At 46.9% G+C, this 17,906-nt stretch overlaps 1 protein-coding gene across 2 annotated transcripts in view; it reads right to left on the bottom strand.

The window, feature by feature from the left end:
• The window catches only part of LOC147034027 (lysophospholipase D GDPD1-like), a 49,032-nt gene extending 36,859 nt beyond the window's left edge, over positions 1-12,173 (bottom strand). Inside the window, exons 1-4 of one of the 2 annotated variants that reach the window (XM_085875360.1) lie at positions 11,897-12,173; positions 10,717-10,759; positions 2,350-2,485; positions 367-412 (exon numbers count right to left, since the gene is read on the bottom strand). In XM_085875360.1, the coding sequence (XP_085731486.1) occupies positions 367-412; positions 2,350-2,485; positions 10,717-10,759; positions 11,897-12,032 (361 nt within the window). In that variant the 5' untranslated portion in view covers positions 12,033-12,173. The remainder of the gene's footprint in view (positions 1-366; positions 413-2,349; positions 2,486-10,716; positions 10,760-11,896) is intronic. The other variant, XM_085875363.1, reaches the window with a different exon arrangement.
• Between the last annotated feature and the right edge of the window lie 5,733 nt (positions 12,174-17,906).

The following is a 17,906-nucleotide window of genomic DNA, read 5'->3' as shown; positions in this document are numbered from 1 at the left end:
AATACTCCGGTATTTCCATCAATTGTCGCCATTTCCGTCTAGGTTACGCACTGCCATCTACCGGACGGCCGTCATTGGCTCACTTGAGGCACGTGGGGGGGGGGGGGGGGACACCGGGGATATTTCAAACTCAGTGCAATTGTATACAGCGCACGCGCTGTAATAATGCACAACATGTGCTATTGATTGAATAGCACTTCAACATCAAAAAGGTGTAATTCTATATACATTCCTCAAACTTCAACTCTCCCTACCTCCATCTACTATTCCTCTCTTTCCACAAATCTCTGCTCCTCCCTCCCTCCTGCTCTCCATTTCTCTGCCCTTTCCGACTCATCCTACCCTACCCTCCCATTTCCCTGGTACCTGGCTGGAAGGAAACAGGAATTCTTGATCTGTATCTTGGAAGTTCCTAAGGGAAGTGAATGGGAGAAACAAAACATGACAGATAATAAGTAAAGCAAAGCATTAAATGCACAGGAAGAGTACATGTGTTTCTGATAATGAAATAGCCAGGCTAAAATAAAGGGACAACAGAAACACCTAAACAGCAGTTTCATATTTCACTTCATTGGGAACAATGAAAAGCAGAGGAGAAAATATGAAAAAGAAAAGAAAAAGAAAAGAAAAGACAAAACGGAAGCATTTTTGCATGTAAAAGTGTCAAGGAGAAATTGCAAGAAGACAGTGGCTTGGCAGGATGGTCAATGCCCTCGGCCTAGAGGTATGCATATTTGCCTCGGAACTATCTAGCCTGGGTTTGAATCCCGGCCCAGCTCTAAACTATCATCCTGTTTTCATTCCTCGGATGGACGTTAAAGATCCCACGGTGTCCTTCACAAAGAGTAGGCCTGCTATCACCGGCACCATGAACAAATTCCAAATTCCTGCTATAACCTACAGGGGGGGGCACTAAATCAGTGACAGCCACACCCTCAGCCAACGATGCTACCACGCAACCTTGTGGCTGCATATGGAAGAAGAATACATCTGTCTTGCAATTTATTCTGGCTTCTGGGAATTCCATCTCACCAATATATTGTGACGTTCACGGGACTTGAACAGTCCCGCCAACGTAGAATGAGCCGAAACGATGGAGGCGGTTTATTTATTTATAACCCAAAGATGGCGGTTCTAATCGCTCTACCGCAAACGGGACGAGGAAGGTGGCACGAGTCGCTTTTCACTGAGTTGATAACGTTTATTTCTCTAACCAGAAATAACAAGACTCGGCAAGAAGAGGGTTCCGGGGTGATTTGACGGGATGGTGGTGTGGGTTTGGGCGTGGGGAAAACACAAACAATTCCAATGGATATACCAATCTCAAACCCTCTAAGGCGCCACGTACACACACACACACACACACACACACACACACACACACACACACACACACACACACACACACACACACACACACACACACACACACACACACACACACACACACACACACACACACACACACACACACACACACACACACACGTAGCTGGTCCTGGTGGTCAGGCTGGCCTGTGGTGTGGACGCAACAGTCCCTGTATTGGCGCTGGACGAGCTGGCGTTGCGCTCGTCATGGGCAGGAGACACCGTGGTGCTGTCGACCTCCTTGTGTCGGCGCAAGTCCGCTCACAGCCGCCAGGGAGCCAGTTCTGGCGCCAAGTTGCGAGCAGGAGAGGGAGGCAGGTCCGCCCGCCGTTCGATCCCGTACTCAGAGCCAGCAGAACCCCAGAGCCAACCGAGCTGAGGCACGAAGCACAGCAGGGCCTCGAGACACGATGACAACCAGGATCGAATCAGCGCAACAACACAGCACGCTCCCAGCACAACAGCCTCCACCAAAACAGTTTTTTTCTGTCCCGATCTTCTCCTCTCCCCTTTTCCCCGAACAGAGCCTTTTTATCCTTGAGTCCTCGTCACTTCCAATCGAGCCGTTTTTATTGGCCCTGCGTCGTCGCCTTCCGCCAATCGTGATCACGGGGCAGAGCCATCCGCAGCACTGTCCTGTGACGTCACGGCAAGCCTCCAGGAAATACTAAAAGGGGTTTACACAGACACACTTACCCTATCCCGTGTCCCTATCTAATTACGTGACAATTATCGTTTCCCCCTTGAAGAAATGGACATTTACTAGACAACTTATCACCACTGAATTGCTACTTATTACATCGAGATCCTGGTAAACTCGAACAGCATGGCATACCTAATTAAACATCCTAATTACCCTTTGAATGCATACCCCCCGCCCCTCAAACGTAACAATATCAAATAACTTGTAAAAGGTAAACAGTTTCTTCTATTTTCTTTCAAGGTTTATCCCATTGTCTGTGTACATGTCCACACACGTACATTGTAGTTGAGCTTTCTGATATCTGCATCTTTCCCACACGTCCGCAGCAGCGAACTGTCGTGGCAGACAACCACCTGTCCATCGTTTGTCCGACGTACGTCCAACTCCAGCATGTCTGCACCCAGGTTCAAAGCACTGTTCAAAGACAAAGTTAGACAAAGTACAAATATATAAAAGAAAAGAACAAAACCCACAAAAAGACAAGCAAGGTTCTTCCTTTAATTTCAAGATATTGGTGTCATGTTCTTCATCTTTTTTTACATCATCAGTTAATCCAGAATTATCTAATTGTAAAACCAATGCTGCATTGACCGCATTTAATCAGATCTCACAAAGTTGATCATATTTTTTCACGTCAATGCAATTAACTAATTGAAAGTTTTTTTGAAAGACTAAATATACCATTAAAACTTGTTACCTCCGCCACTGAAGGTGGTGATGTTTTCACCCCTTTCTGTCTGTTTGTTTGTCTGTTTGTATGCATGCAGGATATCGCAAAAAGTTGTGGACGGATTCAGACTTAACTTGGTGGACATGTTGGGTGTGTGACAAGAAATAAGTGATTCAATTTTGGTGAAGATCCGAATCCGGATCCCATAATTTTTAAGTGATTCTTCACCATTGAGAGATAGAGCCAAAAACGATATATGTCGAATGATATTTCAAAAATGTATTGGGCCGGTATATTCTCGTGAATCAAGCATTGTGTGGTGGAGGTATGCTCTGTTATGTAACATCATACAGCCCGAGTGCTATTCCAGTTGGTCATGTAACATCGTACAATGTGGATTGGGAATGCAGCCAAGTAAAACTAGGGTGAAGCCGATGGCATGCAATCACAAGTCCCCACGCTTCCCACCTAAAGCAAAATTGAAAGTTGGCAATGTTCCACCAGGAATGACCCAATATCAAATTTTGAGTTCAAACTTTGTCCGTTTTGACACTTGTGAACCTAAGTTCCTACCCCGGAGGGCATGAAGTGGGGTTCAAATCCAAAAAAAAAAAAATCGATACGTCATACTAAAACACAATTTGGTGCCCGCTGTCTGTCTGTCTGACTGGGATACATTCAGTCATTACTTATCCAATCTCAACCAACTTGGCAGGAAGACTAAGGATCACACGATGGAGGTTGTAGCGACTTCATTCCTCAACCCTCACCCCCGCCCCCCACCCTTCTCAAAGAAGGGTTTCCACCTTGGGTGAAATCCATGTTCAGGTGTATATCAATGTTAATTTAGGTAATCATGGCATTTTTCCAAGGCCGCTTTGAATAACAAAAGAAACAAGAAGAGCAATGAGAGATTGCAGACCGTCACCAGAACTTGTTTGGTGTGGTGTTTGTGCACTGGTGTGTTACGTAATTAATGAGACGTAATTAGGACTGGCACTTTATAACCACTGGCAGTGATGGTACAAGGATGCAAGAGCGTCCGACTTTGATGCAACCCAACTTTGTTTGGAAACTTGAACCTGACCCATGGCATTTGTTATTATTAAAATGAATTCAGAATGAGATTAAAAGAAATTAAATTCAAATCAAATGGAAGACCAAATAGGTACAGTCCTGCAAAGGAGTCATCAGAAGTAACCCAAACAAGGAAAAAGAAAAGATGGAGTCATGAGGAGAAACCTGGATAGGATTCGGGTTTCAGCTGCTGCTCCTATACTATACCTGGTGTTGGCTTAATGGTTAGGGTGGCAGGCTTTGGATCCGAGGGTCCTGAGTTCAAATCCCACTCAGCTGTTTGAATAAATACCAGGTGGGGTTAACTCAACCTGTCATCCTTCCGAGGTCGGCAAAAAACGAGTGCCAGCATGCTGGTATCCTGTGTCAAAATGACGACCCGTCCAGGATTGTGCCCAAAAGCCAAGGAGACTGCTTAAGCAGCACAAACACTCTGCACAGAGTATGGTCCCAACCTCCTCTCTCCTCCTCTACCCTTAAACCCATCCAGGCACAGCCAAGCAAGCCCGATTCAAAAATAAATAAATCGATCAATAAAAAGAACACATTCAAATCGTTAATTAATTCTGGCTGCTGGACAATGTGTCCGATCAGGTTGAAATTTAAAACAAATATTCCCCATCACTACGAGATCATAATTGTGAAGTTTCACGTCATTCAATGAAGCGGTACAAGAGAAATAATTTTTTTTAAGATTTCCGCTCAATCCAATTAAGCTGCCAGACTGTGACCTATCAATATTCGTGAATATCCGAGTATCCCCAAGGATTGGGTAACATGTGAAGTTTCCCCTCAATCTGTCCAGCCATTCTGGAGAAGAAGATTGTTGAAAGTTTTCAGGTAAATCCAATATGACTGCCAAACCATGTGACCCGGGATGTCAGGTCAGGTCAGGTATGGGAGCATGCACCAGAGCAGCGCGTCGCTGCGTCCACTTTTCGCCGGTACTCCAGGGACCTCCGTCTGGCCATCCCCCAGGCAGATGCCTGGCCCATCCCCATCTCCTTGAGATGCTGATCAAACTGCTGCAACCACGAGGCACGTGGTCGGCCCATTGGCCTCCACTCACGAGACTCCTCACAGAGAATCTGGTGAGCAGGATCAGCGTCAGAAAAACGAGCCACATGTCCATACAGCCGCAGCTGATGCTCACGGACTATGCAGGTAACAAATCTCATTTGAGTCTCTCTCAGCAACTGCTCGTTGGACACAAAGTCTGACCAGCAATAGCCAAGGATTCTCCGAAGAGACCTGGTACCAAAGGAATCAAGTCCCCGTCTCAGATCCCTGGTCAGAGTCCAAGTCTCACATCCATAGAGCAAGACTGGAAGCACCAAGGACTTGAAGACTCAGACTTTCGTCCTCCCGCACAGGTACCGGCAACACCACAACCCATGATCCAGTGGGTGAATCCATGACTCCCCAGGCCCAACCCAGACGTCTATGGACCTCAGACTCAAAGCAGCAGAGCCTGTGTTTCCACAAACAAAGGTGGACCACAGTTGATTGGAGGGTCAGCAACAGTGATTGTAACACCCCTGGTATCAGCCTGGTACAACTGATCAAAGTAACCGGCCCAGCAGGCCTTCACTTCAGATTCCTCTGTCAAGAGCCTACCACCCTCTGCTCTAACTGCGGTGCTCCGAGGGATGGGCTTGGATGAACGCAATGCGAGAATGAACGAGAATCGCTTGACCACAGGTGATGCTCTACCCCCTCACAGATTCCTCGCACATAGGCCTCCTTGTCCACCGTTAGAGCACGTACAGTTTTACGCCTCAGCTCCCTGAACAGCTCAGCTCTGCCATTCAGCCTGACCCTGTGACTCTGGTCAATGGTATCCAGTGTCCCTTGAAAAAAAATTCTTCCTTGCCCTACGGTGAGTTCCAAGACATCCACCAGCAACATCAACGACCGTGGTCTTGAAGGCACTCCACAACTCTTCAGGGTCTCCCAAAGTACCCAGACCCCCCAAATCTCCACTCAACTTGTTCGCAAACTCCTCAGCTGCCCTCTCATCCTTGAGCTGGCCAACATCCAGTCGAGGCTGGGATGGTACCATTTTCCCAGATTTAACGTGCAACTTAAAAGTTGCTACAACAAGCCGGTGGTCAATATTGAGTTACTGGGCACTCTGGTAGACCCTGCAGTTCTGAATCATAATGATGCTCTGACCATCAACGAGCACATGGTCAATCTCCTTTGCCACACCACCAGCGTTGGAATACCAAGTCCAGCGATGAGCTTGTGGGCGCTGAAACCATGAATCGGCCACCTTAAGTCCATGACTTCGTGCAAAGTCAAGGAACTTCGTGCTATCCTGGTTCACATTCCAGACCCATGAGGGTTAGGATAAACATATCTTGTTTATCATGGTTAGGATAAACATGAGGATAAACATATCTTCTTCTTCTTTCGGCTGCTCCCGTTTGGGGTCGCCACAGCGGATCATCCGTACGATCCGCATAGTGATTTGGCACATGTTTTACGCCGGATGCCCTTCCTGACGCAACCCTGGTCGCCTCTTACGACACAGGGATATGGTACACCTATTTTAACCGGGGTATACACCGGCCCAGTATACTGGTACTCATTTCGCCGACCTTGCAAGGATGACAGGCTGAGTCAACCCCCTGGTGTATTAATTCAGTAGCCCAACGGGGCTTGAACTCAGGACCTTTTGGATCCCAAGCCGCTGCCCTAACCACTGCGCTAACACCAGGCTATATATATATATATATATATATGTGTAATATCTCTATTATAATACCAAGCTTGCACAATAAAAACTCGGCTCACCGTCACACGATCCCTATGAAATTGCTTTGGCACTTAGCGGACATGCCGACAATGTTTGGGAAGTATTGGCGTTCCATAGTACCACTTGCATTTTGCACAATGCGTATTTTTGTCATTCCCCGTGTACGGTCTGTCGTCTGCTACCAGCTATGTTGTACTGCTATCCCGTGTGTGTGTGTGTGTGTGTGTGTGTGTGTGTGTGTGTGTGTGTGTGTGTGTGTGTGTGTGTGTGTGTGTGTGTGTGTGTGTGTATAGTAAAAAGTTTAACAGCAAGTCTAGTGCATTTTTGCAAGTCTATTGCACCACCACTACCACCACCACACCACTGCCACCACCCACCACAGTCACCATCACCACTGTCACCATCATCACCACAATTGGTGAAACTAACCGTGAAAAGACCGATCCACAAAGCAGTCCTCGTGCGCGTTTGACTCGGGTGCTGCCTTTTTGAAACTCTCACTGACGTAACACGCGGGATTCAAAATGACGGCGCCCGAGTCCAAATTGTCAACAAAAATCGTAGGGTCGCATATAAAAGCAATGGGTCGGTCGGAAACCGGAAACAAACTCCTTTTTTGTTTGGCCTAAAGGGAGCAGCCGAAAGAAGAGGAAGAAGAAGAGAAGAAGGAGGAAAGGGTCTAATATCTGAATATACAAGATTTTCAGAGATGATAAATGGGAGATTACTATTCTTCAGTTCCTTCATATTGTTAGGAATCTCACAGCCATGAACACTCAACATTCAGGTCCCCGTAGCTCAGCTATTTCGTTAAGTAAACGTGGATAGATAGCTCCCTTTCCACTATGTCTAATGGGAATTAAGTGTAGGTGCGCTACGTGTTATTTTATAGTTTGGATTTTTACACCACCAACAACTACAGCTACTACAACAACGCCACCTTCCCGCACTTGACTGGTCGCTATTACGCACCTGTTTTTGGCTGACGTGGGCGGAGCCTTCGTCGACTCGGGTCGAAGCTCTGATTCGAGGAGGGGCAGAGAGCGTTTCCTCCAGCCAATGAGCGGAGAGCAAGCACCACACGCGCACCCCAGCCAATAGGGAGGCCGCCACGAGTTGCTGACAACTCACCGGCCAATCCAGAGGCGAGTTGCGTCGGGGGGGGGGGGGGGGGTGAAGAGAAGAGCGGGTGTGCACGAGGAGGTCTTGTCTTTTTTTTCCCCCCTTGAGCCTATCCCGAGAGGATCGCCTGCCTGCGAGTCTGTCAGGACGAGAATCGCTTGCCTGTCTCCTCTGCTGGCGCTCGCTGTCTCGTCGCGTGCCGGAGGAGTGTGCTGGAGCCCGACGCCGCCCTCCGTACCCGGTGCTTGCTGCGGCATCGAGTTGCGGGTTCAAGTCCCGCCGAGCCGGATCGTCAAGGCCCGCACGAGGCGGGAAGGTCCAAGCTCGCTCTGGTCTCCAGCTCACCTTTCCTCGAGCTGGAAACCTTCAATAAAGACCCGACGGGGTCCATTTCTTTGGGTGTGTGTCTGTGTGTGGGCCCGTCTTCAAGTAGAATTGTGTAAGTGCTTTCTTTTGCTCATTGTACATTACCTTTCTTTATTCGTGATAACTCTGCTTTGTGTTTCCCTCCCCGATTATTGTTATAAATAAATATCCCTTTTGTTGAATGTACCAGCTCGTTTCTGTGTTTCTTTCATTGGCTTGGCACGCTGTGTATTGAGAGATAGCGAGGTTAAATTGTTCATTTAGTCCGGCGCGGCTCTGGTAACTCCGCTCGGTTACCCGGATCCGAGTCATTACCTGCGACTCGGATCGGACAGAGTCGGCCGAGGGTGTGGTTCCCCGGTGGTTAGACTGCGTGGGTATTTAGGTATATTGAAATTAGGCAATTAACCCTACCCCACGCCGTCGAAGTATTGGCGACCACAGTCCTTTAAGTGACCCGTCGGCTCCAGAGTTATCCAGGGTGACGATCTATAAATTCCGGGTGTTCGGTGGAGCCGACTCTACTACTCCCCCAAGCGGTCGTGCTCACCACCTATACCCAGCACAACAACAGTATGTCCTGATGATCAATGTTAATGATATGCAGTCTTTATCACTGCTGAGATTAGCTTCACTGTTTGAAGGAAACCGAGCAGAGAAACTAAGTTGGTGTCATTTATTCCTCTGACTTGTGTACACAATACTGTTTTACCCCTAATTTTGTATCTTACGATGGACATGTTAAAGTTCATGATTCTAATCTTTTCACCAATCAACATGCACATATTGGTTGGAAAGACGAAGAATCTGAAATACTGTCCTGCTTCCATTTAAACATGTTAAAAAAAATAAAAACCTACCTACCAACCCCATTCATTGAGCAGCATGTTCCCAGAAAACCAACATTTTTTTTGTTTGGGCCTGATGAGGGGAGAAGATCTTTCCACGTTACTCAATGTTCTGAGCGAAGAATCATCACCAAGGTGGTGACAATTAGCGAGTTAGAAAAAAAAAAATTTAAAAAAAAGATTGAGCAGGTTCTAACCACCTTTAAACTGTTAAAATGTTCGTTACCTGGCTCAGCAAATAAATCCACACATGGCAATATCAATCGCGTGGTACCGAACATGATTAAAAACAAGATCGAACACTTTTCAATTTACCTCTCTGCGATAAACAACTCCATGCTAATTCTGTTAAACACACTGGGAATGTAATCAAGAGCGATTTACGATTTACAAGGTCTCAAGTCCACCAAAGGCAAAGGCAGACACTCCTCAAAATTCAAACAACCAGTTACACCCAACTGTTTAAAAGCGCAACTCACATTTCACAACAGTTCCATTTTTGGAGAGAGAAATGGTTTTTTTGTTAAAGAAGAAATTGGGAAAGATTAGACACGTAAGCACTTCGTTATTCCAACTGAATAGACAGCTCACAACGCTGAGATCCCAAAGTTCAAATCCCATAAACTGCATACACAAAGTACATTGATGTCTTTGATACATGCACAACCTCCTGCATGGGCCTTCATTCCTCAACGACAATGTATCTAAAGTCTTGACACGTCGGGGCTGCCAAAGTAGTTCTTGCAAGTGTTACGCTGGGTGATTTCCCAACACCCAGTGGTTTCCTATCGCCTTCCCAGCAATCAGTTTGAGTAGCTATTTGGATTCTTCGCGAAAGACACCGAAGGATATTCAATGTCTACAACTAACCAGTGATGGAAAATGGAACCACCGGTTAAAAATGCATCCGAAGGACGGCACACACAATGATGCCTCGCACTACATCACGATGGCAGTCTATAGCTGTGTTGAGAGTCAAACTTTGGATAAACAACTTAGAGTAAAGTATACATACCAGAGCTATCCTTCCAATATCAACCTTATATCACTATTAAAGATAATAATTGATCATTGGAACCTCCCATAATGAAATTGAGTCTCTGGACCTATCCTGTTATATCACAAGCATGTCAGAGGTCGAGGTGTGTCTCTGTCTCTGTCTGCGTCCTTTCTGGTCTTGCACCCTCTGCTTTTTCTGTGCCCTCCCACTGCCCAATCCCCCAAGGCTCACACGGTCCACCATTAATCCCCTTCTGGTAAAACTCCAAAAATCCAGGATCACTGTTCACCTCTAGTCATTTGCTACTCTTCTTTTTTTTTCCCTGCCCGTGGAACCAAATTCCACATTCTCTTCAATCTCATACTTCCCACCAGGTCTTCAAGACAGCAGTTGAACAACACATCAGATCATGATGGTGTTGAACATCCCCCATCCAAAACAGACTGCGTTTCCTTTCTTTCCCATTCGCAGCTTTGTGTACAATCGCTATGACCTCTGATCTACATTCCCTTCATAAAAGTAGTGTGACTGTGGGAGAGAGAGTGTGGGAGAGTGTGGGAGAGAGTGAGAGAGTGAGAGAGTGAGAGAGTGAGAGAGTGAGAGAGTGAGAGAGTGAGAGAGTGAGAGAGTGAGAGAGTGAGAGAGTGAGAGAGTGAGAGAGTGAGAGAGTGAGAGAGTGAGAGAGTGAGAGAGTGAGAGAGTGAGAGAGACAGATAGACAGAGAGATTTCTGGAGTGGTTGGTGGAGAGTGAGTGAATGAGAGAAACGGAGGAGTGAAAGCACAATAACTTCTCTACTTACTGCTCGAAAGCTGTCATGGTGTTTTCCAAGTTTTCTCCAGCTCCTGCCGGATGAACAGCAATTAGCAGAGGAAATATAATAAACATGTTCAAACCAACCAGGCTGCATACTCCATAATGCACCACTCCCTGCCGGCACACTCCCAAACTGACAGTTTAGATTAAATTTGATTCCAAAGGGAATAAAAAAAAACCAGGAGCAAACAGCCCAGCAGGCATTACCATGCTACAAATGAGACATTTTAATTAACACCAATTATGTATTTTTCTATTCTTACAACCTAACAATTAGGAATGGGTGGTTTCTGCTTCCCTCACACGAATTACAGTGTGTGCTCTGGTTGGTGTGGTCTGTTCGCCATTGTTAGACCGATAAGACAATTTCGATCAAATTTTACCCGAAGAGACAACGGCTGAGGATGTAGTAACGGTTAAGTAGTTTGTTCCATAATGGACGACTCTGTCTCCCACTCCAACATGTCGTCGGTCACCAAACCTCTGCCAACCTGAACAAGCTTGAGTGTCCCCCGTCTGGACAAGCATACTCCATGGTGCGCCACTCCACGAGCAGATCACATCCACTGCGTTAAGGGCCCGTGTGAAGCACACCTTGAGGGGGTCGGCCGAGGAAAGCTTTTGGCTCAAGTCTTTCACAAACCGCCTGGCCAGGCCTGACGTTCAACAGAATTGATCATTCGTCCAGGATGCCGGCGATAACTCGCCTAACAGTCAGAACAAATCGTGCGATCTTTACCGTCCACCGACTCGTGCTAGCAGACGGGACAGCCGGTTTAACGTGCCTCCGAAGTTCGGCGTGCTCAAACGATACAACACCAATCAGACGGTTTTATCGTCAAATCGGGATTCCAACCCACACTCGACTTCGGTTCAAAAGGTATGAGTCCAACAGGTGCTACTTACCTGAGCACCACCACCACCACCACCCTAAATTATCCATTGAAGAAGTGTTGTGGCGCCCTCGAGCCTCTTCACACCAACCTTTTGGTGAAGGGATCGCTTCATGACTGGTCACAACTTACCACAACAACGTCACCAAACGGTCTAATCTCGCAAATACTGCTCGAGTGGTTTCTCTCAACATGCCTGTGACCTTGCCGGGGTTATTATTATTATTATTATTATTATTATTATCACGATCCCCTCAGGAGCCTCAAACGTACCACCACGGTGAGCGATCAGCCTGGGCCTAGCTCGGGGACGAGCTGCGGGCGGTCCGTGAAGCAACATGGGGAATCGAAGAACGAGCGCCGACAATAACGCGTACAGCGCAGCGGCGAACCACAACCACAACATCATATCGCAAGTACAGCTCTCTCTGTCTCTCCCGCTTCACTTATTCTCGACGTGTGGGCCAAAATTGAGGGTTGGGCCGCCGCATCCGGCAGCGGCCCCTTCAGGAGCAACTACTACGACGTGACGTAACGCCGTAAATGTTACGTCAGACGTACAACGACGTGGCGTGAAACCGTAAACACGTCACCAATTACTCTTTCAGTTTCCTCTTCTTCTTCTTCATGCAGAACGTGATTGCATTTTGCCATCATTTACTTGGAACGCGCCTGTGCCGCTGATGCAGTGCCTCCTGTAAGTTAGAGCAGGAATTCGTAAATTCAAATGAATACAATAACTTCTAGAAATGTACAGGACAGTAAAATATATATATATATATATATATATATATATATATATATATATATATATATATATATATATTCCTCTAAGCATGCATCTATTGATAGAATTCCCCCACATTGGTGGATTAAATTTAATTTTATGAACTCTTGGACCCCTTTAAAGGTATGAGAGGAAAGAAAACAAGAATACAAGCGTCGACAAGACGAGTGACGTCTGGATACAGATGACCTGACATCATCATGTGTTTTAAATCACGACTCAGCTTTCAAAATTCCTCTGTGACGCCAAATAAATCATCAAGTTTATGAGAACCTGGATAATAGTACCAGTAAACTTGGTCACGTGAGTAAGCTAACCAATATTACCCACATTTCATAACTCATTCATTTCATGCACCGAGAAATCCCCCCAAAATGACGTTTCAAATACATAACACTTCTTAATACGAGCTTCAATGAAAGCTGGACGGACAAGAATAAGTGAAATTTGTCACCGGAACCATGAACCTCAAATAATGGACACAACCGAGAAGGCCGAAAGCCTCAATTCTGTGTTTGCTTCAAAATACTGTGTTCCTATACTCACACATCTATATATATATATATATCTCTCTCACCATCTCTCTCTCTCTCACCATCTCTCTCTCTCTCTCACCATCTCTCTCTCTCTCTCTCACCATCTCTCTCTCTCTCTCACCATCTCTCTCTCTCTCTCACCATCTCTCTCTCTCTCACCATCTCTCTCTCTCACCATCTCTCTCTCTCTCACCATCTCTCTCACCATCTCTCTCTCACCATCTCTCTCTCTCTCTCACCATCTCTCTCTCACCATCTCTCTCTCTCACCATCTCTCTCTCACCATCTCTCTCTCTCTCTCACCATCTCTCTCTCACCATCTCTCTCTCTCACCATCTCTCTCTCTCTCACCATCTCTCTCTCACCATCTCTCTCTCACCATCTCTCTCTCACCCTCTCTCTCTCACCATCTCTCTCTCACCATCTCTCTCTCTCTCTCACCATCTCTCTCACCATCTCTCTCTCTATCTCTCTATCTCTCTCATCCCTCTCTCTCTCAACTCTCTCTCTCATCCCTCAATCCATCTCTCTCATCCCTCTCTCTCTCATCCCTCAATCCATCTCTCTCATCCCTCTCTGTCTCTCATCTCTCTCATCTCTCTCCCTCTCTCATCCCTCAATCCATCTCTCTCATCCCTCTCTCTCTCCCTCTCTCTCCCTCTCTCTCCCTCTCTCTCCCTCTCCCTCTCTATCTCCCTCATCTCTCTCTCTCTCATCCCTCTCTCTCAACTCTCTCTCTCATCCCTCAATCCATCTCTCTCATCCCTCAATCCATCTCTCTCGTCCCTCTCTCTCTCTGTCATCTCTCTCTCTCTCTCCCTCTCTCATCCCTCAATCCATCTCTCTCATCCCTCTCTCTCATCTCTCTCTCTCATCCCTCTCTCTCTCATCTCTCTCTCTCTCTCCCCCTCTCTCTCTCTCATCCCCCTCTCTCTCTCTCTCTCATCCCTCTCTCTCTCCCTCCTCTCATGCCTCTCTCTCCCTCTCTCTCTCTCTCATCCCTCTCTCTCATCCCTCTCTCATCCCGCTCTCTCCCCCTCTCTCATCCTTCTCTCTCTCATCCCTCTCTCTCTCTCATCCATCTCTCTCTCTCTCATCGCTCTCTCTCTCTCATCTCTCATCTCTCATCTCTCATCTCTCATCTCTCATCTCTCATCTCTCATCTCTCTCTCTCTCTCTCTCTCTCTCTCTCTCTCTCTCTCTCTCTCTCTCTCTCTCTCTCTCTCTCTCTCTCTCTCCCCCTCTCTCATCCTTCTCTCTCTCATCCCCCTCTCTCTCATCCCTCTCTCATCCATCTCTCTCTCTCATCCCTCTCTCATCCCTCTCTCTCTCTCTCTCTCTCTCATCCCTCTCTCTCTCTCATCCCTCTCTCTCCCTCTCTTCCTAGTCGTACCCAACTCCTCCTGAATTTTGTGTCCTTAATTGCACCTGAGAAAGTGGAAAAGTTTCTGGCAACCCACGACTGGCTCTGACTCTGAATGCACCAGATGGCATCGGCTCACGTGTCCTAAAAACCTACTCTCGCGCTTCCTCTCCCTGCCCTTTTGACCCTGTCATTTATCATAGGTCATCTACCCTCTGCTTGGAAATCGGCCAACATCACAGCATTATATTGAAAAAGGTGCAAAAACGGATCCCCTTGACGACAGACCAATTAGCTTACTCCCAATCATCAGCAAGGTCATGCAATCCACCATCGCAGTAGACAGAAAATCATTCCTTTTCTCCAAAAGCCTCATCTCAGATCATCAATTCAAACTCAGAACTGCTCACTCCACCTTGGACATGCTTCTTCAACTCTCCCACCAATGGATGGAGGCCATCAATATCAGACATGAGACCAGAGCCATCTCTTTGGGCATATCTCAAGCATTTGATACAGTCCGGCATCCTGCCTTGCTCTCCAAACTCTCTGCCTAAGGAATCCCCGGCCAACTCCACTCTTGGATTACTGACTTCCTCCCCTCTCATAATCAACCTGTAGCTTTCAACAGAACCCTTTCTTCTCTCTCCCTGTGAAGGCTGGAGTACCCCAAGGCAGTGTTGTCAGCCCATATTATTCCTAATCTTCATCAATGATCTTCCTGACTCTCTGGAATCCAATCCATTGGGACCATACTCTGCACAGAGCACCGGTGGTGCCGAAGCAGTCTCCTGGGCTCTTGGGCACAATCCTGGACGGGTCGCCACTCCAAAACAGGACACTCAAATGGCTCAATAATCCCAACAAGGTGATACTCATCTTGCCGACCTCAGAAGGATGACAGGCTGAGTCAACCCCACCTGGTATCAATTCAACAGCCAAGCGGGATTTGAACTCAGGATCCCAGCATCCTAAGCACACCACCCTCACCTGTTATGTCCATAAACACAGGAATCACCACGACTACGTGAAGTAAACGAGTTTATTCTCCACCAGGCCCGCTCTTCTCGCGCATGCACATTGCAAATCCGCTCCCACACAAAAATCATGTCATCAACCCAGATACCAATGGATCAGGGTGTGTAGGATGACCCTGGAAAGGTTTTCTCGAAAGACAATCTGTGTAAACAATTTCCTTGCCCTTGATTAAATGTATGGTGTAGTCATCAGCTGCCAACAGTAAAGACAACCTCGTGATCCTTGCTGACGCCAACTGTGACACCGGTTTGTGCTCGATAAGCAGAGTTACCGGAGGTTTATGATCTGTCATTAATGTGAAGTGTCTACACCCATTAAACCACTCCTCACCCGTCCCAAAATTTTGCCTCTGTATCCATCTTGTCCACCCTTTGCGTTCTCCAATACCCCTCATCATTACCTGCATCCCTTGTCTGTCCGTCTCCGTCTACTTTGAACCTCCTCCCTGTTGTTGGTGTTTCCCCTTTGTCCTGCTGTTCCCTTTGTTATGTTGTTTCCTGATTTGTTCTGTGTCTGAGCTCTTGCATGAACCAAGACCATGTATATAAAAATAACTGTTGAAAGGTATCTTTCGACTGTTGAACTGTTGAACGACCATGAGAAAGAGGAAGATTACGGTTGCCACGAAAAGAATTTACACTCATTAACTCAGGACTGGAGAGAATTGCAGTAAATAAGGTTTCAAGTAAAACTTGTTCTAAAATAAACTGTAACTTTAGCACAGGGGGTCACTGTTGTCTATCATGCCAAATATACACACTCAGGTGAAGAATTTTGAGTTTGATGCTGGACTTAAACCATGATTTATCAAAGTTAAACAAATCAAACCATGTATTGGAGTAACCACAGTGATCAACAACGCTTTTCACAGTCAATATCCATTTAGCCTCAAATAGTTCACTTTCATGAAGACACTTAGCAAATCCAAACATAACAACAGAAAATTTGTTCTGCTTGCCACTTCCAATTCAGGACAGGTCAGGTACGGGAGCATGCAGCGGAGTAGCGCGTCGCTGCGTCCACTTTCCGCCTCTGTCTGGCCATCTCCCAGGCGGTCGATGCCTGGCCCATCCCTATCTCCTTGAGATGCTGATCAACCTGCTGCAACCACAATGCACGTGGTTGGCCCATTGGCCTCCTCCATTCATGAGGCTCCCTCGCTGAGAGAATCTCGTGAGCAGAATCAGCATGAAGAAAATGAGCCACATGTCTATACAGCTGCAGCTGATGCTCACGGACTACACAGGTAACAAATCTCATTTGAATCTCTCTCGGCAACCGCTCATTGGACACAAAGCAATCGCCAAGGATTCTCCGAAGCGACGTGGTACTAAAACAGTTAAGTATCCATCTCAAATCCCTGGTCAGAGTCCAAGTATCACATCCGTAGAGCAAGACTGGAAGCACCAACGACATGAAGACTCAGAAATCATCCTCCTGCACAGGTACCGACAGCACGACACCCCATAATCCAGTGAATTCATGATTCCCCAGGCCTGACCCAGACATCTATTGACCTCTGGCTCACAGCCAGCAGAGACATGAATATCAGTGCCAAGGTAAGTGAATCTCTCCGTGACCTCAACATCCTCGCTACAAACAGGTACAGACAAGACAGCAGCATCCAAGATGTCATTGAAAGTCTGGATCTTAGTTTTGATCACAGAAACTCGAAATTCCAGCGGCTCCGACTCCTCATTCAGCACCTCAACGGCCCCCAAAAGGATATCCAGAGTCTCTGCAAAGATGACTACATCATCTGCGAAATAAAGGTCAGAGATCTTGACATTCCCAAACGATGCACCACACCTTATCTCTGACATCCTCCCCAGAATCCAGTCCATACAAGTGCAGAAAAATGTGGAGGGCAGTACACACCTCTGATGAACTCCAATAACAACTGGAAGTAAGTAGTAGATGGTATCACCACATCTCACAGCACTCTCAGTACCAGAGTATGGTTCAGACATCAGATTGATCAGTTTTGGTGGTACCCCATGAAGACCAATAATCCTCAAGAGAGCATCCCGATTCACTGAATTGAACGCTTTACAGAGATCAACATAGGCTGCAAGCAGCCCCTGCCGAAACTCTTGTCTGCATTCGGTGAGGACTCAACGAGCAAGGATACGGTCAATCGTTGACCTCTTTTGTGTGAAGCCTGACTGCTCTGGACGCTGGTGCTCAAGCAGATGGTGGGGAACCCTATCAAGAATTGTCTGAACAAAGACTTTGCCCGGCACTGAGAGCAGCGTCACCCCTCGGTAGTTGTTACTGTCTTAGCGATCACCCTTCCCTTTCCAGAGAGGGACAACAACACTCCTCTTCCAGTCAGTTGGGATGATGCCTGTGTTCCAGGCAGAGCACAAAACTGCATGCAACGACATGAGTACAGCACTTTTCACCAGCCTTGAGAAGTTCAGCATGGATGCCACAGATCCCATGACCTTTACCCAAATTCACCCGATTCACTGCAGCCTGTGTTTCCACAAACAAAGGTGGATCACAGTTGATTGGAGGGTCAGCGATGGGGATAGTGACACCCCTGACATTCAACTC

The sequence above is a fragment of the Eptatretus burgeri genome, chromosome 1, assembly GCF_056783735.1.
Source record: "Eptatretus burgeri isolate ZD-2024b chromosome 1, Ebu_testis_v1, whole genome shotgun sequence".
NCBI classification, from domain to species: Eukaryota; Metazoa; Chordata; class Myxini; order Myxiniformes; family Myxinidae; genus Eptatretus; species Eptatretus burgeri.
Note: the sequence above shows the minus strand (reverse complement) of the source record. Positions and strands in the feature narration are given on the sequence as shown.